Genomic DNA, 24,502 nt, shown 5'->3' with positions numbered 1-24,502 from the left:
AAGAATGCGACCTCTGAGGCCAGGTTTTAATACTAGCTTTGCCTGGATGTCCCGGTGGCTCAGTCAGTCGGTTCAGTGTCAACTCTTGGTTTTGGCTCAGGTCATGATCTTGGGGTTGAGACTGAGCCCCTCACTACACTCTGCACTGGATATGAAGCCTGCTTGCGCACTCTCTAAATAAATAAATACATACTTTGAAAATAAATAAATCCTAGTTCTGCCGTTTATTAGCAATATGGCTTTGGCAGTTACAATGTGGCCAGTCTGACCTCGATTTTCTCAAGTGTAAAGTGGGATAATAACAGTACCCACCTCAGGGGTGTAATGAGGATTACATGAGTTAACAGAGGAAGATCTTAGAACAGCGACAGGCTTGTAACAAGAGCTATATGTTAGGTACTTCTATTACCATCACTATTGTTGTTGCTATATTCATGCACAGCAACCTGAACTTCTATGTAGTCTTTTTCAGAACTATAATTCATAGTGTAATGTCTGATTCCTTTGCTAAACTGTAAGCTCCAAGAGGAGAGAGTTTCTTCAACACATTCCAGTATTTCTAAGTGTTAAACATTCCTTGGCATGTAGTAGTACTGAATTAATATTTGCTAAGTAAGTGGAAAGAAAAATTAATCCTTGTCTCTGATGCTCTAGGAGACAGGAACCAGTTATGAGTGGTACATCCTCTGGGCTGCTTCATCAATTGACTGCCATCCAATTAACACAACAGTATCCACCACCACCTCCCCCCAACCACCCACCTTATCCATACTCCACGGTTTCAGTTACCCACGTTCAGCCCTGGTCCAGTATTGTCAGGTCAGGTCAGTAGTGGCCTAATGCTACATCACAATGCCTACGTCATTCACCTTACTTCATCTCATCATGCAGACATTTTATCACATAGGCCTCTATTATCAAGAAGGGTGAGTACAGTACAAGATGTTTTAAGAAACCACATTCAGGGGGCGCCTATGTGGCTCAGTGGGTTAAGCCTCTGCCTTCGGCTCAGATCATGGTCTCAGGGTCCTGGGATCGAGCCCCGCATCAGGCTCTCTGCTCAGCAGAGCCTGCTTCCCCTCTCTCTCTGCCTGCCTCTCTGCCTACTTGTGATCTCTCTCTCTCTGTCAAATAAATAAATAAAATCTTTAAAAACAAAAAAACAAACAAAAAAAGAAACCACATTCACATGAGTTTTATTACAATATCTTGCTCTAATTGTTCTTTCATTATTAGTTATCATTGTCAATCTCTTACTGTGCCTAACTTATAAATTAAATTTTATCATAGTTATGTACGTATAGGAAAAAAACACAATATATTTAAGTGTTCAGTACTATCTGCAGTTTTAGGCATCTACTGAGGATCTTGGAAAGTGAGCCCTGCAGATAAGGGAGCACTACTGTAATTGCAAGGCTAATGGTAATGGTACTAAATCCTCTGCTCACAGTGTCAAATTTAGTTTGAACTAGAATCCCTCAAGAAAGGCATTATAAGGGGGAGCTTGCCGGGCTCCGTCGGTGGAGCATGTGACTCTTGCTCTTGCAGTGGGAATTCAAGCCCCACGTTGGGCAAAGATTACTTTAAAAAAAAAAAAAAAAAAAAGGCATCATTATATCTCTTTTACAAATAAGATAACTGAGAACATCAGTACCTTACAAACGATCTTGGACTCGAACTCAAATCTAACTATACAGTTTACACTCCACTATTTTTGGGGAGATTGTTGTAGAAACAATGGCTATATTACCGGTACCTCAGAATTGTTCTTCTAGGGGCGCCTGGGTGGCTCAGTGGATTAAGCCGCTGCCTTCGGCTCAGGTCATGATCTCAGGGTCCTGGGATCGAGTCCCGCATCGGGCTCTCTGCTCAGCAGGGAGCCTGCTTCCCTCTCTCTCTCTCTCTGGCTGCCTCTCTGTCTACTTGTGATTTCTCTCTGTCAAATAAATAAATCTTTAAAAAAAAAAAAAAAAAAAAAAGAATTGTTCTTCTATGAAGGCTGGATCTATTTAAATCCTTGTATGGGTTAAATTATTTAAAGAATGTGGAAGTTCTTTTTAAAACACTAGAAAGGTATCTATAGTGTGCAGTATTCAATTATAAAATATTTATGAATGCTTACTAAGAACTATTTTTGATATTAAAAATAAAGCAGGGGGGTGTGCCTTGATGGCTCAGTCAGTTAAAGCCTCTGCCTTCGGCTAGGTCATGACCCCAGGATCCTGGGATAGAGCCCCACATCAGGGTCTGCTCAGCAGAAAACCTGTTTCCTCCTCTCTCTGCCTGCTTGTGATCTCTGTCTGTCAAATAAATAAATAAATAAGATCTTTTTCTTTCTTTTTTTTTTTTTTTTAAGCTAAATAAATAAATAAATAATAAAGTAGGGGTACCTGGGTAGTTCAGTAGGATAAGCCTCTGCCTTCAGCTCAGGTCATGATCTTGGGATCCTGGGATTGAACCCCGATCGGGCTCCCTGTTCAACAGAGCCTCTTTGCTCTCCTTCTGCCCTACTTCCCTCTCGTGCCATCTCTTGTACTCTCTCTTGTGCTCTTGCAAATAAAGTCTTTAAAAAAAAAATCATTATCATGTTACAAGGTGAAAAGTGCTATGGAGAAAAATAAAGCACAGAAGAGATCTGAGAAAAGCTACACTTTATTTTTTTTAAGATTTTATTTATTTATTTAGAGAGAGAACACACACAAGGGCGGGAGAAGCAAAGGGAGAGGGAGAAGCGGGCTCTCTATGAAGTAGGGAGCCCAACTTGGGGCTTAATCGCAAGACCCTGGGAACATGATCTAAGCCAAAGGCAGATGACTAACAGACTGAGCCACCCAGGCACCCCAGAATGATTTTAAATATGGTAGTCTATGACAATCTAACTAAGAAATAAAGTGATTGTGTGTAGACCTGAGGGAAAAGAAGGGAGTGTCACAAAGATATTTGGGGGGAAACTATCCCAAGAAGAAAAGCAAGTGCAAAGACTCTGTATATATGGTATTCTTTGACATTAGCAAAGAGTAAAGTACAGCTAGAGTGGCATAAGCAAAGGGTGAAAAGTATGGAAGAGGCAACAGAGATAGCAGAGGCAAAATATGAAGGGCCTTTTAAACCTCTGTAGGGACTCTCGCTTTACTGAGATGGGACCCAACAGAAAGTTTTGAGAAGAGGAGTGATATGACTTACAATTTAACAGGATCATTGTGTTGAGAATAAACAAAACTGTGTTGAGACTAGGCAGGAGAAAGAACCTGAAGAGGGTCACCAGTTAGTAAGAATGCAAGTAAAAAAGATGATGTGGTCACAGCCAGAGTGACAGCAGTAGAGATGAGAAGTGGTCAGAGTCTGGCTAGAATTCAAAGTCAAAGCCAAAACTGCTAAAGAAGAGAAAAATGTAAGAAAGAGGAGCCAAGATACAAATGCTTAATTCCAGTGCCTTGTGTACATGCATGTAACTCAATAGATTAAGATTTAGTAAATGACAACTGGCATTTCCCCAGATAGACTATAAATTCACCTAACACAGCATCTGTGTCAGAATTCTAATCCTCCCACCTCGATCTAATAGCGACATTTTTGGCTAAAACTGCGCACTTAACATGTGTGTGTGGGGGGGGGGGGTATGCCCATACTATGCTAAGTAGCTGGCATGCAATGAGTCATTAAATTTTCACAACATCCAAGTCAGTGTAGTTTACATACCAAGAAATTAAGACTCTACTAGAAGTTACCTCCCTAAGACACATGACTGACAATGAAAACGCAGGGCGTTTGAATACAGTTTGCTTTTAACCACTCTATTACCCTCAACTTTTCCAAAAATGGAGCAATGACCCACTGTCTTATTCACTGCTATCTTGGGCAAGTTATTTTTCTCTGAAATTTTGTCTTCCTGTCAAACGTACATAATCGTACACATTCCCCACGCCGCGGTGAGACTACATGAGGGTCCATCGTGCACAGTGCCCGCTCCACAACTAGCAATGCAGTTAACTTTATTGATGCTTGCGTAGCGCCTTGCACTATTCTCAACTATGCACGGGGCTCAGCTCATTTAATACAGCAACTTATGCCGCAGAAAATGTGACTAATCTAGTTTACAGATCAGAAACTGAGGTGCAGAGGGGTTAAGGAACTTGGACCGGATCACAGAACGAATACTTGGCACACTACAAGTTTGCACCAGGAGAATCTAACTTCAGAATTTATACTCTAAGCTCCCAGAGACGTGAGTGATTTTCTTGCTCCTTTTTATTAAAAAGGAGGCCACGATCGACGTGGCCAAAAGCTCACTCGTAGGCCGCCCGGCCCCGGAGACTCCGCGAGTCAAATGAATGAGTGAAGCCACACCTAAGGTTAACCGCGGCCCACGGCTGGGCCTCCGGGGCACCCGTAGCTCCGCGCCGCACTAGCACCTACCCCACCTCCACTCGCCCGCAGTCCCACCCGCTCGCCGGCCCTCCGTCACACACTCGACCCCAAAAGAGCCGGAACCCGAGCCCATGCCCCTGCCCCACAGGGGAAGAGGCTCCCGCGTGGCCGGCTTCCGAGTGGCGAGCACTAGCCTCCCGCGGGCTACGGCCCACTCGCCAAGGCGTGCCGGCCGCGGGGCCCCGTCGTCGAGCCATGCACAACGCCTCACCCGGCGACGCCATTCCTCCGAGCAGGTCCCACCACCAGGGCCCGAGCCGCAGGCTGACTTCCGCTCCGGGAAGTGGCTCCAAGAGCGCGCCGGAGGGGACGTCAGGGACTCGCGGCAGGCTGCGCGTGCTGGGATGGGATCTAGGCACAGGTCAGTCTCCGCCGCCCCACTGGGTCGACCCGGTCCCAACAGGCCGCGGCCCAAATTCCAGTTCCCGCGCGAAAGGGCGACGCCGTCCTCACCTACGGGCCCGCCTCCCTCCCCCCGCGACCTGGACCACTTGGAACCGGCCGCCTCGCAACCGTCCTAATCCGGGTGCTACCAGTACGCGGTTGGACGAGGCTTCGGGGTGGGCCTGAAACGGGGCCTCCGCTGATTGGCCGACCGCGGTGATTGGCCGGTGGTGCCGTCACTCAGTCGTCTGTAGGCAGCCCGGCCAATTTTAAAGGAATGGGAAGGGTCCAGGGAGGAAGGGCAAATGGTGCTCCAGGGTTCGGGTTTTCTTTTTTTTGTTTGTTCTTTTTTTTTTTTTTTTTTTTCCTCCCTCTTTAGGAAATTATGGCAATTTCTGCCAAAGATTGTTTCACCTGTGAATAACTGACCTACCGAGTGATGTCTTCTTTGGTTTGCAAAGCATTTCTGTATACGTAGATAACTTTGAGGAACGTACTAGCCCAATGTTACAGAAGGAGGAGGGTCAAAAATAGGAAAAAAAAAAAGAAAGAAAGAAAGAAAGAAAGAACGGGCGCCTGGGTGGCTCAGTGGGTTAAGCCTCTGCCTTCAGCTCAGGTGGTGATCTCAGGGTCCTGGAATCAAGGCCCGCATCAGGCTCTCCACTTGGTGGGGACCCTGCTTTTCCCTCTCTCTCTCTGCTTACTTGTGATCTCTCTCTGTCAAATAAATAAATAAAATCTTTAAAAAAAAAGGAAGCGACTTATCTAGGAACTCCATAACTAACTCCAATTATTGGACATCTATAGATTAGCCCAACAGTGTAGTAAGACTATAGTACGTTATTTGATTTACTCCTTATCACCATTGTGTGAGGTCTGTACTGTGTTACTCCCAATTTATAGAAAAAGAAACTAAAAGATTTGAACCCAGACAGGCTGACCCCGTAATCTGTGCTTTTAACTCTTATGGACATACAAAATATGCACAATATGGTAAATTTTATTATTTGTATCCCAGATATTATTAACCCAGATAGGGGAGAGTGAGTTCTGTCTGCTGCTGTGCTATTCAGTAAAGTAGATACTAGCTGTACGTGGATATCTAAATTTGAGTTTAAATTAATTAAAATTTTAAATTTTAGGGGTGCCTGGGTGGCTTAGTGGGTTAAAGCCTCTGCTTTCGGCTCAGGTCATGACCCCAGGGTCCTAGGATGGAGCCCCACATCAGGCTTTCTGCTCAGCAGGGAGTGTGCTTCCCCCTCTCTCTCTGTCTGCCTCTCTGCCTACTTGGGATCTCTGTCTGTCAAATAAATAAATAAAATATTTAAAAAAAAATTTTTTTTAATTTTAAAACTCCATTCCTCAGTGGTGCTACGCACATTTCAAGCTCATTGGCCCCATGTGGCTACCAGATATCATTTTGGATAGCACAAAATTAGGGAATATTTCCAATATCAGAGAAAGTTCTATTGGATGGTGCTGATACAGAATACATAAAAAACTCTTCCGGAGTGTCTGAATGGAGCACAAGGTTGAGCCTGGGACTTTTGGTTTCAGCTCCAAGCGTGGTATCAGGGTCCTGATCTCAGGGTCCCCACTCATTGTGGAGTCTGCTTGAGACCCTCTCTCCCTCCACCTGTGCCCCTTGCCTCTACTCCCTCTCTTCCCCCCACCAAAATAAATAAATCTTAAAAAAAAAAAAAAAAAAAAAACTCTTCCAATTCAAAGACAACTACTGTGGTGCTGAAGCCATCTCATAGTGACTTGCAAGAGTCACTTATGAAATTTAGCAAGGGGGATGCCTGGGTAGCTCAGTCGGTTGAGCATCTTGATGTCAGCTCAGGTCATGATCTTGGGGTCATAGAATTGAGCACCACATAGGGCTCCAGGCTCAGGGTAGAGCCTGTTTGGGATTCTTTACCCCTTCCTCTTGCTCCCCCTCTGTTCCTCTGCCTGCTCTCACTCTCCCTTTCTAAAAATAAATAAATAAAATCTTTAAATTTAGCAAAAGTTTTGCAAATTGATTGCTAAATACAGCTCTTTAGAAAAATTAAATTGGGGGTGCCTGGGTGGCTCAGTGGGTTAAAGCCTCTGCCTTTGGCTCGGGTCATGATCCCAGGGTCCTGGTATCGAGCCCCACATCGGGCTCTCTGCTGGGCGGGGGGAGCCTGCTTCCTCCTCTCTCTCTGCCTGTCTCTCTGCCTCCTTGTGATTTCTGTCTGTCAAATAAACAAGTAAATCTTTTTAAAAAAATTAAACTTTATACACAACAAAATAAAGTCTATTGAAAACCAGTTCATTTCATTATCACTTTACCATCTTGTATGCTTTTGTGGTTGCTCATATCTATTGCATCTATATGGTGGAAATATATGGTGTTGTGCTACTGCACATCTTTTTCCAAAGTAACATCAGTAGCTTGATTTTGGCTACAATGGGAATATATACACCATAGAATTAGCAGATGCTACATACCAGGGCTTGATTTTTTGCTTTGTTATGTCTAAAGTTAATGATGGGAAAATGTTAATAAAGATTAAATTTAGAAGTGTGTCATGTCTATAGGCTTTACATTGTAAATAGCCCCAAAACTTAAGGAAATATCATTCTAGTGTTTGAAAACTATTATCCAACTCAAAGAAGTCACTTCTGAAGTTTTGGTTACATCTTACTCATTAATGTAAATGAAAATATCAACCAGCATTCACTTAAAAACTGTGCTTAGAAAGTCTGCTTTAAACATTTACCAGCATACCACTGCAAGTAACCCAGTAAAAAACACAGGCAAAAGACTTGAATACAAAAAAAAAAAAGACTTGAATACGCACTTCATCAAGATAATCAACATCATTACATATTGATTGCATTGTATATTAAGTCCCCAGGAGACATTGCTATACATCCACTGAAATAGTTAATATAAAAAAGACCAATAAGGGGCGCCTGGGTGGCTCAGTGGGTTAAGCCTCTGCCTTCGGCTCAGGTCATGATCTCAGGGTCCTGGGATCGAGTCCCGTATCGGGCTCTCTGCTCAGCAGGGAGCCTGCTTCCTCCTCTCTCTATCTCTCTGCCTACTTGTGATCTCTCTCTGTCAAATAAATAAATAAACTCTTTAAAAAAAAAAAAAAGGACCAATAATACCAAACACTGGCAAGGATGTGGAACAACTGGAACTCGCATATATTGCTGGTGGATATGGAAAATGGTGCAATCATATTGGAAAACAGATTTTTAGTTTTTTAAATAGCCAGTTATATGACCTACTGCATGACCCAGGCATTCTACTCTTAAAGGGTTTGTTTGGTTGGTTGGTTTGGTTTTTTTGTTTAATTTTTGTTTGTTGTTGATTTTATTTATTTGAAAGGGAGAGGGAACATAAGAATGAGCAGGGAGAAGGGCAGAGAGAGAAGCAGACTCCCTGAATAACAGGCAGCTGACGCAAGCCCCTGGCCCAATGACGCAAGCCCCTGGCCCAATGACGCAATCAGCATCCTAGGCCCCTGGGATCATGATATGAGCAGAAGATAGACGCTTAACCAACTAAGCCACCCAGGTGCCCCGGTTTGTTTGTTTTTAATTAACTAGTTCTTTTAATTATTAAAGAAATATAAGTACACAGGAAGAAGCTCAAACTTTATTGGTTTGTTTTTTCCCAAAATTATTTTATTTACTATTAACTAAATGAAAAAACAATATTTATAAACATATATAAAGAAAAAAGAATGATCCAGTGAAATTGTGTACTTGCCATCCTATTAAAGAAAAGATAGGGTCGCCTGGGTGGCTCTGTCAGTTAAGCATCCGACTTGATTTCAGCTCAGGTCTTGCTCTCACGGTTGTGAGTTCAAGCCCCACGTTGGGCTCCACACTGCACACTGGGAGTGGAGCCTACATAAAAAAAAAAAAGAAAAAGAACATAACCATAACTTTTAGGTCCTCTTTCTAGTCTTATGCATTCCATCCTCTTTCTCCCTGCTCAGAGATCCCCCATCTTGCAGGTTATCGGTTATATTGTTTCCTTGCTTTTCTTCATAGTTTTACTGTGTATGTTTATAACTCCATGTTTTTTGCTTTTGCATATTTCTTAACTTTATATAAATGGAGTTTGCTACACATTTTTTCTGTGACTTTCTTTTTTCTCTCAACATTGTTAAGATTTATCTGCTTTGCTGTGCATAGCTAGAACTCATTCATTTTCCCTACTGTATGGTACTTTATTGGATGAATTACTACAATTTATTCTCCTGTTGGTAGGCCATTGGGTGTCTCTAGGTTTTTGCTATGATGACTACCGCTGTGAAGATTCTTGCATATATTTCTAATGCACACGGGTAAGAATTTCACTGAAAATACATTCCTGGGAGTAAAATAGTGAGTCATGGTAGAGGCATCTTTGCAACTTTACTAGATAATGCCAAATTATTTCCCAAATGGCTGTACCAATTTACACTACAACTGTGATTTGTAAGAGTTCTCTGCTCCACAACTTTGTCAATATTTGCTATTCATGCCAAAAACAAAATTTTTTTTTCAGGCAAAAGTTTAAAAAGTTTGGGGTGCCTGGGTGGCTCAGTGGGTTAAAGCCTCTGCCTTCGGCTCAGGTCATGATCCCAGGGATCTGGGATTGAGCCCCACATTGGGCTCTCTGCTCCGTGGGGAGCGTGCTTCCTCCTCTCTCTCTGCCTGCCTCTCTGCCTACTTGTGATCTCTGTCTGTCAAATAAATAAAATCTTTTTTAAAAAAGTTTAAAAACTGGGGCGCCTGGGTGGTTCAGTGGGTTGAGCCGCTGCCTTCGGCTCGGGTCATGATTGCGGGGTCCTGGGATCGAGCCCCGCGTTGGGCTCTCTGCTCAGCCGGGAGCCTGCTTCCTTCTCTCTCTCTCTGCCTGCCTCTCTGCCTGCTTGTGATCTCTCTCTGCCAAAAAAAAAGTTTAAAAACTAAATTTTCTCTCAATTCCACTCTACAGAGGTTTGGTTTGAATACCTGAAGTTTTTCTTCACGTATCCCAACATTTGGATGTGTCTGTGTGTTTATAGGTGCACAGAGTTAACATACATTGCTTGACAACTTGCTTTTTCATCCATTAATAGATGCTAAGCATTTAGCAAATAGAGATCTATTCCCTCACTCAGCCAGTATTCGTTGAGCATTACCATGCGCCAGGCATTCTAGTCTCTTCGAATACATCCATTAACAAAGCAGCCACTGATCTTTGCCTTCATGGAGCATACACTTTAGCTGGAGGAGACAGATGGTGAACAATATCATAAATAGGAGATTAACATATTAGAAGGTATTGTATGCTACAGAAGCAAGAAAAAGTATGAAAGGGTAACAGGAATTGGAGACAGGGGTGTTCTGAGTTGTTTTTTTTTTTTTTTTTTTAATAGCAGCCTAGTATTTCTTACCTATCCATTCATGCCCCATGAGGCCAACAATATGCTAGGTGCTGGCATTTCAACCAGGACCGTGTAGACAGGTTTCTCCCTTCATGGAGCTGCTGATGGGAGACCATGAGCAAACCCAAATGAACTTGATAATTATAGGTAATGGTTAAATACTGTGGGAGGGGATTGGGAAGAGCCTGCCTAACTTAGACTGGTGATCAATAAATGCTTCTCTGAGAAGGTGACATTTAAGCATTGCCTCAAGTGATGAGACAGAAGCAGCCCTGAAATACTAATATTTCTTGACAAATCATAAGACACTCTTAACTCTAGGAAACAAACTGAGGTTCGGTGGAGGGGAGGTGGGTGTGGGGTTGAGGGAATTGGTTGATGGGCATTAAGGAGGGCACTTGATGCAATGAGCACTGGGTGTTATATGCAATTGATGAATCTCTGAAATTACTAACACTATATGTTAATTTACTGATTCTAAAATAAATAAATAAATACAAATATTTCTAATCCCCTATTCATTCCTAGGATCTGTAGTCAGGAAGAAGTAGTGATCCCTTGTGCTTCTGACAATGATTCAGGAAGTGTGGATTTGCAGCTGAGCAACTTAGAGGATATTAGAAAAGATCCGAGTAGCCTTGAACTTACAGGTAAGAGGGGGGAATGTTTGGGTTTTTTTTGTTTTTTTTTAAAGGCAGGAGGGGAGGTGGAAAAAGGGGATTCTCTGTTGGAGTCAAGTTGCTGGATAAGAGCCTTCAACTAGACTTTGACAATGAATTTGGTCCCTGAATTTAAGACCTTGGAATATGGTTGGCACAATGAGATAAAATATATTAGTCTAGACATAATAAGAAACTGAGATAGATAATCCTGCAGACTTGCACAGAGTCTAAGTGCTAGAAGGATTCTAAGAAGGGAAAGGTGGTTATGGGTGGACCCTTGATTGGGCTACAGAATATCTATCTTTTCATTTATTCTGCAAGCATTTACTGAGTACCAGTTGTTGAATATACAGCAATGAACAAGACCGACATGGTCCCTGCACTCACAGAATTTGCTGAAAAGGAGTAGTAAGTAAACAGATATTAAATAAAGTAATTACAAATTGTAGTTAATACTATGAAAGAATTATAGGGCCTGAGACAAAAAATAAGGGGGATGAGAACCTCTTTTAAGCCACGGATGTCAGAGAACGCCTATCTAAGACAGCACTGTTTAAACCTAAAGGAGGCCTCAAGGATGTGAAAGAGAAACCCATGTGAGAAGCAGAGGAATGAACATCCCAGGTGGATTAATAGCATGTACATGAGACAGGAAAGACTATTTGAGGATCTATATTTCCCATGTCTACATTCATTCAACAAACATTTATTGAAGTCCTACTATGCCATAAACATGGATCTAGCTACTAGAGATTTAGTAAGAAACAGAACAGACACAGCGTACTTGTGGATAGATGATTGGAACCAAGTTTAATATGGGTGCTTGGGAGTGGGGGAGTAGGGAGCAAATATAAAGAAGCTTTTTAGCAGCTAGGAGGATATTTGTCAAAATGGGCAAAGAGGTGATTCAAGAAAGGCATCCTGGAGCAGATCCCTGAAGGATGAGTAGGAGTTAGCTAGGCAAAGGAGGTAGGAGGTAGAGAAGGTGGGGAAGAAGAAGGAGAAACGTGTAGGGAGAAGCATGAGAGCTAAATGAGATAGGTTTCTAGTGCATGAGAAGAATGTGACAGTGGGTGGCAGGAATTTGGAAAGAGGCTATAATTCAGGAGACCAAAAAGTGTGCAGAAGTGGAGGGGTAGAATTCCTGATGATGGGTGTGTTAAAAGGGAAATAGTAAGACTGTTTCCCCAACAGGAATAAAGAGCTTGCTTTTGGAAAACAGGAGGTAAGGTTGTAAAGCTATATGAAGAGGGAAATGATACCATCCTAATCTTTGTTGCTCAGCAGAGGAATAATATTTGCCAACACTTCCTTCGTGCTAGCTCTGTGTCAACTAAATGAGGTAGGTTCTGTTATCATCCCCATCTAGGAAATGAAGAAATAGACCCAGAAAAAGTAAGATCACACATGGTCAGAATGCTAGAAAATAGCAGAGCACAGATCCAAGCCTAGGCAGACAAACTCTGGAGCCTGTGCCTTTTATCAGAGTCTATCCCAGGTCTGGAAGGAGGATTCCTGAAGCACCTACTGCAGCCTGGTCCAGGGGGAAGAGATCATCAAGGGGATGCTACTGTATTTGAAGTTCTTGTCACCACAGAGTCATAGACGTTTGAATTCAATAATAGTATCTACCATTTAAGTACTTACTGTGGACCATATACTGAGATAAGTCTTTGTATTCAGTACCTCACTTAGTCCTCACGATAACCCTGTTTTACAGGTAAAGAAACTAAGGTTCCAAGAGGCAAACTAACTTGATAAAGGTCATAGAATTAATAAGGGGTAGAGCCAGGATTCAAATTAATCTCAGACTGAGATAAAAAGTAAATGCTCTTAACCACTGTGCTATAGCTCAGTCTTGAAGGTTTTTGTAGCTTAGGAGGGCCTTAGACAACACTGAATTTGTAATTGGGAAGACTAGACTTGGAGAGTGGACGGGACTTCGTCAGGGTTGTGAAGCAGATACTAAGGGTGAGACCAGGGCATGACTATCCTGACATCCAGTGGATCTCCCCATTATGACTGTAGAACTCTGCGTGGTACAGATATGTCATCTGCTGTGTTTCTTTCGGTATTAGACTCCGACATCTCTGACATTGCTGGACTGTCTCGGGATTCACTCACAGATAGCTTCAGGCACCTAACCCAAAAGGGCGCCCTCAGTGAGGCCGTTGTTGAGAGGCTAATCCGATCTATCCAGGAGGTTTTTGATGGTGAGCTACAGGTATGCACAAGCAATCATACTGAGTCATCCAACTTATTCCTCCATTTTCACAACTATTTTAAACATTTATGATTTCTTTATCATACAGATAATTGATATTATAGACTATAAAATTTATGTTTATATTTATTTTTATATTAAACATTTATATACATTTATAAACTGTATTTATATTTATGCATCTGTTTACAAAAACTATAAAATGCCTATTAAAAGAAAGAAAAGAAGAAGAAAAATGAATCTTTCCTAAGCCACTCTCCTGAGATAACTGTTAACATTTTAGTATATATATTTTCAGATTTTTCTTCTGTACATACAAATGCATGTAATTATAGAAAAATAAACAATTAGACATGGTGGGAGGAAAAAGGTTTTCTAGGCGAATAGCTTTGGATCTATATTACCCTACTTAATTTGGATCTATATTACCCTGTATAATACAGTATTCTGTTGTTTAATAAAACATTCATTCATTCATTTATTCTGCAAGAGCACATAAGAAAAAATTTTATCTTACCCTGGGAGTAAGGGAAGGCATTTCTGAGAAAGGAACCCTTGAGGTCAGATCTGAGGAATGAATAGGAAGAACTAAGAGAAGGTAGAATTGGAGGAAGTATTCCAGAAATAGGGCATTGTCTGTGTTTAACAGCCTTGAGGCAGAAAGGAGCAGAACATGTTTGATGAACTCACAAAAGCCTGGTATGTCTGTCTGTCCTTTGTTAACAGACACTTGGGTTGTTTCCATATCTTGGCTCTTGTGAATAACGTTGTGGTGAACATGGGAGTGCACATTACCTCTTTCAGATCCGGATTTCATTTCCTTTGAATATATATACACAGAGGATTCTAGTTTGGGAAAATTTGTCAAACTTTACATTTTCTCTGTGTGTAATGCTAATAAAAACTTTTGGGAAAAACACTTAAAGCCAGAATGTTGGTCTTCCCTTTTGACTCAAACATTGCTTTACACTTCATGTCAGCAGGACTTTATAAAACATTTCTTTGTAATTAATAAAGGGCAGGGATTGCTGCAGTTCATTGAAAAAAAGAGAAAATCCATGCCCTGCTTTGATCTGAATCCACAACTAGGCGGGAAAATAGATGAAAAGAAGGTGATTTTGTCAGAGTATCACAAAGACCATGATAGCAATATATACTATGTGCTTTATGGATACTCCTGGGAAGGGCACCCAATGTTGGTTCAGGAGAAAATGGATTTTTCTAGTCTTAAAGGATATATAGATTTTAGTCAGTAAGCAAAGTAGGTATAGAGAATTCAGTAGGTGCAAAGGCCCAGAACCAAGAAAGGGCAGCATAAAAGTTAGTCTGTCTAAAGTTCAGAATGCTGCAGGCAAGGAGGGGATGAATTTGAAGAGGTTAGCTGGGGTCACATTGGGAAGGCCTTGACCTCCATGGATGCTATTGAAAGATATTTTGGTAGGGAGTTACCTGATCAAGTTTTTACATAATGAAGATGAATGTGGTGACAGCTAGGGGAATAGATTGGAGGGCGTCAAAACTGGAGCAGGAAAACTCAATGTTGATTGTTACATAAGGTAGATGAGAAAGAATTAAACTATGAAGTCAGATTCTGGCTGTATATAACACTACTTGCTGTTCAGAGAGCTAATACCAGGTTATACTATCCATAGGCTGGGAGGGAAAGATGAAAAGAAATTTTCCCAAGATTGTGGAATTATTGACATCTTTTATTGTCTTCATACTTTATTTTTTTCCAAGTTTATGTGATAGATACTGCTTTTATAACCAGAAAAAGAATAATGCAAAAGATTTTACTTTTGAAATAAGAACTTGCATTTTTTTTTAATTTTTTTTTTATTTTTTATTTATTTATTTGACAGAGAGAGATCACGAGTAGGCAGAGAGGCAGGCAGAGAGAGAGAGGAGGAAGCAGGCTCCCCGGTGAGCAGAGAGTCCGATGCGGGACTCGATCCCAGGACCTGAGATCATGACCTGAGCCGAAGGCAGCGGCTTAACCCACTGAGCCACCCAGGCGCCCCAGAACTTGCATTTTTTTTTAAAGATTTTATTTATTTGACAGAGATCACAAGTAGGCAGAGAGGCAGGCAGAGAGAGAGGGAGAAGCAGGCTCCCCATTGAACAGAGAAGCACAATCTGGGGCTCGATCCCAGATCCCTGAGATCATGACCTGAGCCAAAGGCAGAGGCTTTAACCCACTGAGCCACCCAAGCGCCCCTAAAAACTTGCATTTTAATAGGGAACCTTAAAGACTCAAAATAATATTTAATGACATCAAGAGATCTAGAAGTAACAGTCAGAGTCACTGTTAGGAACTTTAATCAGACAGCAGTATATAGATAGGATGGGTAGATGGGGAAGCAAAGACTAAAGGTGGGGAGAGCCATCATGGAGCAGTTAGCAATCCAGGATTTCATCTAGCTGAGAGGAAAAATGAAGTCCCAAACCCAGGCAGGGCAAGTGGACAAGGAGTTCCATTCCTCTGTAATTTATTCATTCCTTATAATAAAAGCCCTGAGGGAGCCTGGGTGGCTCAGTCAGTTAAATGACTGCTTCAGCTCAGGTAATGGTCTGAAGTCACATGATCCAATCCCACATCAGGCTCCCTGCTCAGAGGAGAGTCGGCTTCTTCCTCTGACCCTCTCCCCCTTCGTTCTCTCTCTCCCAAATAACTAAAATCTTTTTTAAAATAAATAAATAAATAGACAGATAAAAGACCTGAGACTAGTTTGAATGAGATGTCAGATGTTTAGAACATCACAAGAAACTTCTCAAAAACCCTCTAAAACTATCAAATGAGATTGTAATATGTAATCGTGTCTTTATCATTTTTCCACAAATTCAGAGTGAACTTGAGAAGCTGGCATTCCTACAATCTTTGTCTTCTCTCAGCCGAACTTTACCTTACGATGAAACCACAGAATCATTCATTCACAACCACATAGCAGACATTGTGCGTATCATAAATGTAAGTATTTTGACCTTATCACAAATTGTTAGGGCCACACAAATTCATGACTTGACTAAGATGTTTTAGTGGCTTCATGTATATTATCAATTTCCTTGACCTCTTCTTGTACCAGTATCTGTGTATGGAGGAGAAATAGGCGTACTCCACAAATATAATTACGCTTGAAAACCAACTAAAAGATGAGTAGAAAGGAGGGAAACAGCATGTAAATTCTCAGTCAGGACTATACTGCATTCTTGTTAATGAAGCCATAGTCATGAGGCAAACTCTATAATCCAATGCCCAGGTTCAGGTTGCCAGCTGTGTCTCTTTCCCACTGTGTGACTTTGGGAATCTGTGCAACTTCTCAGTGCCTCAGCTTCCTCATCTACAAAGTAAGAATAGCTGTATCCTTCACAGAGCTATTGAGAGTATTAAATTAAAAATAAACATATGTGGGCACCTGGGTGGCTCATTGGGTTAAAGCCTCTTGCTTTCAGCTCAGGTCATGATCCCAGGGTCCTGGGATCGAGCCCCGCATTGGGTTCTCTGCTTGGCGAGGAGCCTGCTTCCCCCCCCCCCTCTCTGCCTGCTTCTCTGCCTATTTGTGATCTCTGTCAAATAAACAAATAAAATCTTAAAAAAAAAAAAAGAAAGAAAGAAATGAACTATTGATACATGCTAAAACTTGAATGAATCTCAAAATGATCATGCTGTGTGAAAGAAGCCAGATGAAGAAGATACAGGTCATATGATTCTATTCGGAGAAAATTCTCAAAAGTGCCAACTTATGTAAAGTGACATCAGATCAGTGGTTACCTGAAAATAGGAATAGAATGGGGAGGAACAGGAGTGTGAAATTACAAAGTTTGTACAAACAAACTTTTGGGAGCAATCCATATGTTCATTATTTTGATTGTGATGATGGTGTTTTGCAAATGTATACGTAAGTCAAAAACCTCAAACTATACACTTTAAATATGTACAGTTTGTTGTGTGTCTATTACCTCAAAGTCAGAAAAGCTGTAAAAATTCTGTTGAGAACTTTAATCAAAAAGAAGAAATGCAGTGGCAACTAGGATATGAAGGAAAGATGACAAGATTGGCATGAAATTAATCCAGATAGATCTCCTGATCTAAGCCTCAAAGGATGTGCTAGATAGGGTAGACAGAAGGGACCAGAGTGTAGGGGCTTTGATCGGCAGATTCCTACCTAGCTATGTCAAGACAAAATGTCAGTGCAGGTACTTTTTAGATGCTCCTGGTGCCCCACAGCAGATGTGAGCACTAAGACCTCCGACCCTGGAATGTTCATGGCATCAAGCTTGTGCTTGGGGGTCCAACCTAATTCTGCACCTGGGGTCCTCCACAAAATCCTACTATTTCCAGGTTGTTTGGTATATATAGTTACACTCACCATTGAACAGACACCATTGAACATGTTGATCACGTGAGCCGTGAGGCAGGCAGTAGATGAGAAAGACTTTTTAGGAAGTCTCTTCAGTGGTATGGGTAATAAATGCTGAAGGATTTTGGAGGATGAGCAGTTCACAGTAGACAACTAACATGAAAAGACTGCCCAGTTGTGCCGGTGAGACTTTGAGCTCCCTGAAGCACGACGGTGAAGAAGAAAGGGAGCTGTTTTACGAATTAGAAGACACAATTTCTAGTTCCGCTGTCAAGCACAACCTGTGTGATCTGAGGCAGATCACTTAGCTTCTCTGAACCGCTAGCTCCACCTGGAAAATGGAGATAGTAATATCTGGTTTTTGTTAAGGCCTTTGAGACAAAATGTCTCATTTGGTTAAGATTCTTCTTGGAGAAAGCAATAAAAATCAACTCTGGCTCACTTAAGTTAAAAAAAAGAAAAAGAAAGAAAGAGAGAGAAAGGAAAAAAGAAAGAAAGAAAGAGAGAGAAAGGAAGAAAGGAAGGAAGGAAGGAAGGAAGGAAGGAAGAAAGAAAGAAAGAAAGAAAGAAAGAAAGAAAGAAAGAAAGAAAGAAAGAAAGAAAGAAAGAAAACAAACAAACAGGAGGCTGGGTTATCTCCCTTTCTCAATCAAGCCTCCAGAAGAAGAGTATGTTCCAGGACAACTCCTAGGGTTTCAAAGGGGATAGAGGGTTGCTCTCCTATCAGGATGACTCACACCTTTAGCTGCTCCCTATCTGTGTCTGTCATTCAAAAATTCCAGATGCTGGGAGAAAGAATCTGATTGGCCCAGACTGGGTCTGTTCTCTCCTCCTTCCTCAACCAGGCATGTTTGGGGGGCAGCATCATATAGGAAGGGCATGACTTCTGGGTATCCCTCTCTGTGTCTTGGAGGCCATTCCCAGAGAAGAGATGATTGCTGTGATCTGGATAGTCACCCCAAGAGGTTCCTACTACACAAATACTTGACAAACAAAAAATAGCCTCTCGTTTCTGAGTTCCCCATTAAAGTTAGCATAATTGTGAATAAATAATAAGACTTTCATACCTAACTGATTGAAAAAAAGAATTGCAGGCCTGGTGGCTTAGCTAAGAGGCACTGCCTTCATCCACATGTGAGGCGTGTGGCTGTAGGGATGGAGAGTCAGAAACTGTGCAGAGCAGGTAGTGGCCATCATCGTGGTTGATTGGATGCAGGAAATGAATAAAGGGAGAAATGTAAATCATAAGTCATCTCTTTCATGAGCCCTGGGAAAGAGTACCATTGACAGCAGCCTTAGGCTGGGAAGGTGTGTCCTTTGGAAGAGGAAGATAATGAACTCACTTTTTTTTTTTTTTTTAAGATTTTATTTATTTATTTGACAGAGAGAGATCACACATAGGCAGAGAGAGAGGAGGAAGCAGGCTCCCTGCTGAGCAGAGAGCCTGATGCGGGACTCGATCCCAGGACCCTGAGATCATGACCTGAGCCGAAGGCAGCGGCTTAACCCACTGAGCCACCCAGGCGCCCATGAACTCACTTTTTAACACCAAATTGCCAGAGGCAGCTAGGCTCTTAGTGGTGATGCCTGTGAGATAGCTAGATTTAGGTTAGTAGAGCTCTGGGAGGCTGAAGCCATGAAATTAAGTGAATTCCTTGGGGAAACAAGAAAGAGCATCAGGCCACCAGCAAGATCTGACCAGAGTTGGAAAGTGAGAAAGGGGCACCTAAGTGGCTCAGTGGGTTAAAGCCTCTGCCTTCGGCTCAGGTCATGATCTTAGGGTTCTGGGATTGAGCCCCTCGTCATGCTCTCTGCTCAGCAGGGAGCCTGCTTCCCCCTCTCTCTCTACCTGCTTTTCTGCCTACTTGCGATCTCTCTCTGTATCAAATAAATAAAATTAAAAAAGAAAGAAAGAAAGATAGGAGAAGAGTCAAGAAGGGGCAAGAAAGAGAACACAGTAATAATTATTGAAAGCTGCCTCCCAGACACTAAGTTCCTGGTGGGTCTTTTTGGTGGCAGGTTAGAGAAATCTACTAGAGGCAACTGAAACACTAAAGGGGAGATTGAGTCTTAGGATAACTGAGTGTTCCCAGAATCCTGTAACAGGAAGACCAACATGCTCCAAGAAGCCAGAAAAAAACCAAAAAACAAGAATTTTCACATACTCAGAACTTTCTCACCATCTCTCATCTTTGCTCCTTTGTGCATACTTTCATTTCTGTCCGTCCCTCACCTCTCTTCCCAAAATTGGCTCTGTCACCTTTTCCACAGAGCACAGGGCTCCCAAATTTTCAATTTTCTCTTTTTAGTAGGCCAACCAGACTGAGATCGAGGCTCTTGGTCTCAATTCCAGAGTGCTGAGAAAAAGACTCTACTCCTATCCAGATAAGCTGTGGTTATTGGGACAGAATGACTTAGCGGAAGCGTGCCTGTGAGGTGCCCATTCTGTGGCCCAAGGACATTTTCCAGAGAGGCTGGGTAGACAGCCCAGGAAGGCTTCCACTGCAACCATTTGCTTTTGCTCTTTCTGTCAACTCCCTGAGATTTCTCTTTTTTCCTCCACACATAGCAGGAAACTCGGGCCCAGGAAAAGTAAATGCTACATTCCAGGTGACACAGGGAGGGAGTGGCAGAGCCCGTGCCCAAACCCAGATACTGTCTAGCTCCAGAGCCTTTTTTTTCCTCTCTTGTCACTGTGCAGATTTTTCTGGAAAGCAAGGCAGCTTTCCAAACTCTGCCAGTTTGGAATTTGGAAATTCTAGGACAAGCACATAATAATATTGGGCCCTATCATAGAGATTGCTGCTTGGTAGAAAGAGGAGTTAGGAGGCCTAAACTGGAAACAATCACAAGTAGTAAAAATAATGAGTAACAGACGCTAAGAGTTCTCAAGGATTACTAGGAATTATGAATTAACTTCTTAGTGTTCCCAGTTGCCTTGTGATGGTATACGGTTACTAGTTTGTGGAACTAGCCAAAAGTCATTTCAGCCAGGTCTGTGAATAAAATAAGCAATTTACAATGGGGAAACTGAGGTACAGGGAGGTTAAATAACTTCCACTCCAACAGCTAGTAATAGGCCATGCCGGACCTGATGCTCTGGCTCCAGAGACTAAATTCCTGGCCTGGCCACTGTCCTGCTGCTAGTCCTGCAGAGCCAAGAGCAGGACCTGATGAAGTCCCTGCAGTGGTTCTTGCAGACCATCTACATCTGCGATCATCTGGCCCAAGGACGTGGCACGTTCTCCACTCTAGTTTAAAGTCCTTGCCCTCTCATTGCAGATGCTGGTAGAAGAGGAGCCTGTGCATTCTCTCTTCAGCTCCGTGCGCCAGGAGGTCTTTGTCACCATCGCTGACCTCAGGTGACACCCACACGCCCCCTCCCCCCACACACACATGTACTGCTCTCTTGGTCATGACCAATACCAGAACCAACTGACATGCTCCATATCTTTAACTTAGGCAAACTATTTATAGAGGGAAATGGACACCCATCCATGTTTCCTGTGTAAGAAATTTGATTTTATATATGCTGCCCTCCTTATCTGAAAGACCTTACTGGAACCTCTTTGGAGTTCAGTTTTGTCCATGGTATATTCAGTGGAAAGTTACTCTCCTGAGTGCTTCATGACAGTAGAGTTCCACAGTCCAAGAAATTTGGAAGGGCTGCCTGCTATTTATTTAACTTATTAAAAGGCCCTAAGAAATCCTATAGTTAAAAAGTTTTCTTTACTTGGTTCAATCCACCATTCCCCAAACTAACAAACATTCAGCAGAACATCTTTCAGAAAATCATGGTTTACATGTTAGACTATAGCAGGCTTTCCTCCGTGGTTAAGCTGCAGGAAACCCTAGAAGAATATCATTCCAGTAACCTCTCGGGAAGGCGGGGAGGGACAGGGAAGAAGGATGGAAGCTCTGAGCCCTGAAACTCTTCCTCCAGCATTTTGTGAGATTTGTCTAAGCAGGCTAAGAAGCACGCCCTTTGTCTCTTCCATCAGAATTACACACCGATTAGTCCACCTTTCCTCTTGGGTTCCCTCAACCCCTGCTTACCAATGTCAGATCAATGTCTTCCCAGATTACTTTTCCTAAACTGTCTTTTCTTAGTTACCAAGATGTCCACTTGCTATTTGGCTCTGAAGATCGAGCTGATTTGTTCAGTCTTATTACGAAAAGTATAATGACTCTGCCCTCTGTAACGACTCTTATCCAGCTGCAGGAAATCATGCCAAGTGGGTCCTACAACACAGAGGTAACTCCTGCTTTGGTTTACTAACTTGCCATCCACAGGGTCAGCTGATCATGGCCCTTCGAGAGTGCGTTTAATTTTGTGGAACTAGCCAAAAGTCATTTCAGCCAGGTCTGTGAATAAAATAAGCAGTTAAATTAAATAGCTTTTCCCCCTCTTTATTTTCCTTTCTTCTCTTTCCTTTTCTTATTTATTTATTTACTTACTTACTTATTTAAGAAAGAGAGGGAGAGGGAGAGAGAACCTCAAGCAGACTCTGTGCTGAGCATGGAGCCCGATGCGGGGCTCAATAGATCTCACCACCCTGAGATCACAACCTGAGCTGAAACCAAGAGTCAGACACTTAACTGACTGCGCCACCCAGGTGGCCCTCTCTATTATTTTTTTTTTAAGATTTTTACTTATTTATTTGAGAAAGAGCACATACACATGTGCACAAAGGGAGGGAGGTGCAGAAGAAGAGGGACAAGCAGTCTCTGAGCCCGACATGGGACTCCATCCCATATTCCTGTGGTGAGATGTCCTGAGCCAAAATCAAGAATCAGATGCTTAAACCAACTGAGCCAACCAGGTGCACCCTCTCTCTGTCGTTTTTTTTTTTTCCCCCTTCATTCCTTCTTTCCTGGCTTTTGGCTTTAAAATAAGGTGAGAGTGTTCATATACTTGGCAGATACTCCGAGTTACCATATACTAAACATCATGAGAGGCAACAGAAATACAGTGGTAACCTCTCTCTCCTGGGGAGCTTATATCCCAATGTAGACATACAAACCACTGATAAGTATATCAGCTGGTAATACATGCTATATTAAAAGTTGGCTCAGTTGGTTAAGCAACTGACTCTTGACTTCGGCTCAGATCATGATCTCAGGGACCTGGGATCCAGCCCTGTGTCAGGCTCCTGCTCTTCATGCAGTCTGCTGGAGATTCTCTCTCTCCATCCCCTGCTGCCCCTGCTTACACACGTGCTTTCTGTTTCTCTGGCTCTCTCAAATAAAAAAAATTTTTTTTTAAATTGAACAGGGATGGGACGCCTGGGTGGCTCAGTTGGTTGGACGACTGCCTTCGGCTCAGGTCATGATCCTGGAGTCCCGGGATCGAGTCCCACATCAGGCTCCCAGCTCCATGGGAGTCTGCTTCTCTCTCTGACCTTCTCCTCGCTCATGCTCTCTCTCAAATAAATAAATAAAATCTTAAAAAAAAAAATTGAACAGGGAAAGAGGAGACAAAGAGTACTGTGGTTGGGAGGCTTTTGTATATAGGGTGGTAGGGAAAGTCCTCCTGATGTGACAGTTGAAAAGAGAAGATGGGTCTCTCTGGAGGAGAAGCTTTCGGTCAGAGAAGAGGAAATACAAAGGCCTTGATTTTCTTCTGCAGCTAATAAACTGGTTGGTAAAGCAGTTGCCAAAGGGGACTTTATTCCCCTTTGTTTCAAGATGTCAGAAAGAGGGCGCCTGGCTGGCTCAGTGGGTTAAGCCACTGCCTTCGGCTCGGGTCATGATCTCCGGGTCCTGGGATCGAGTCCTGCATTGGGCTCTCTGCTCAGCAGGGAGCCTGCTTCCTCCTCTCTCTCTGCCTGCCTCTCTGCCTACTTGTGATCTCTCTCTGTCAATTAAATAAATAAAATCTTAAAAAAAAAAAAAAGATGTCAGAAAGAGTCACAAGTCAAATTTTAAAACTATCTTGATGACCCTAACTAACTTCACAAATGTAGTTAGAATCATTAACTGTGTTCCCAGTAATGCTGAGATGTCCATTTAAAATGAACGTATTGGGCGCCTGGGTGGCTCAGTGGGTTAAGCCGCTGCCTTCAGCTCAGGTCATGATCTCAGGGTCCTGGGATCGAGTCCCGCATCGGGCTCTCTGCTCAGCAGGGAGCCTGCTTCCTCCTCTCTCTCTCTGCCTGCCTCTCTGCCTACTTGTGATCTCTCTCTGTCAGATAAATAAATAAAATCTTTAAAAAAATAAAAATAAAAAAAAAATAAAATGAACGTATTGTGGGGCACCTGGCTGGCTCAGTTGGTGGCACATGAGACTCTTGATCTCTGGATTGGAAATTCAAGTCCCATGTAGAGATTACTTAAAAATAAAATCTTAAGAAAAAGAAAAGAAAATGAATATATTGTTTCACCTCAGCTCGCAAACTGCCTACCAGTACTTTCACACTGGTTCTGTGCTTTTGAGTAAAGTCGCAAGATAAGAGCTTTAATTAAAAGTGTACATTGTAATTGGTGGGAATGCAAACTGGTGCAGCCACTCAGGAAAGGAGTGTGGACATTCCTCAAAAAGTTACAGGTAGAACTACCCTATGATCCAGCAACTTACCCAAAAAAACAAAAACACTAAAGCAAAGGGATACATGCACCCTGATGTTTACAGCCGCATTGTCACCAGTAGCCTAATTATGGAAGGAGCCCAAATGTTTGTTGACTGATGAATGGATAAAGTGGTGTGAATATTATACACACATACACACAATGGAATATTACCCAGCCATAAAAAAGAAAGACATCTTGCCATTTGCAAAGATGTGGATAGAGCTAGAGAGTATTATGCTAAGTGAAATAAGCCAGGCAGAGAAAGAAAAATACCATATGATTTCACTCTTATGTGGGATTTAAGAAAGAAAACAAATGAACATGGTGGGGAGAGAGAGGAAACCAAGAAACAGATGCTGAACTGTAGAGCACCAGGTGTTGTGTATAAGTGATGAATCACTAAATTCTATACCTGAAACTAATATTACACTCTGTTAACAGGAATTTACTTTCTTTAAAACATCTGATTTTTGTTTG

At 42.3% G+C, this 24,502-nt stretch overlaps 2 protein-coding genes across 3 annotated transcripts in view; one reads left to right on the top strand and one right to left on the bottom strand.

The window, feature by feature from the left end:
• Positions 1 to 4,947, bottom strand: part of RPN2 (ribophorin II) — a 57,093-nt gene extending 52,146 nt beyond the window's left edge. The window contains exon 1 of one of the 2 annotated variants that reach the window (XM_082746246.1): positions 4,640 to 4,947. In XM_082746246.1, coding sequence (XP_082602372.1) covers positions 4,640 to 4,652 — 13 coding nt within the window. In that variant the 5' untranslated portion in view covers positions 4,653 to 4,947. The remainder of the gene's footprint in view (positions 1 to 4,639) is intronic. The other variant, XM_082746245.1, reaches the window with a different exon arrangement.
• The window catches only part of MROH8 (maestro heat like repeat family member 8), a 61,507-nt gene continuing 38,989 nt past the window's right edge, over positions 1,985 to 24,502 (top strand). The window contains exons 1-6 of the mRNA XM_082746300.1: positions 1,985 to 4,789; positions 10,740 to 10,861; positions 12,952 to 13,097; positions 15,943 to 16,065; positions 20,738 to 20,817; positions 21,566 to 21,710. Of these exons, the coding sequence (XP_082602426.1) occupies positions 4,500 to 4,789; positions 10,740 to 10,861; positions 12,952 to 13,097; positions 15,943 to 16,065; positions 20,738 to 20,817; positions 21,566 to 21,710 (906 nt within the window). The 5' untranslated portion in view covers positions 1,985 to 4,499. The remainder of the gene's footprint in view (positions 4,790 to 10,739; positions 10,862 to 12,951; positions 13,098 to 15,942; positions 16,066 to 20,737; positions 20,818 to 21,565; positions 21,711 to 24,502) is intronic.

Source organism: Mustela nivalis (assembly GCF_964662115.1).
Source record: "Mustela nivalis genome assembly, chromosome: 8".
In the NCBI taxonomy this organism is placed as follows: Eukaryota; Metazoa; Chordata; class Mammalia; order Carnivora; family Mustelidae; genus Mustela; species Mustela nivalis.
This window is presented reverse-complemented; position numbering and strand designations above follow the sequence as displayed.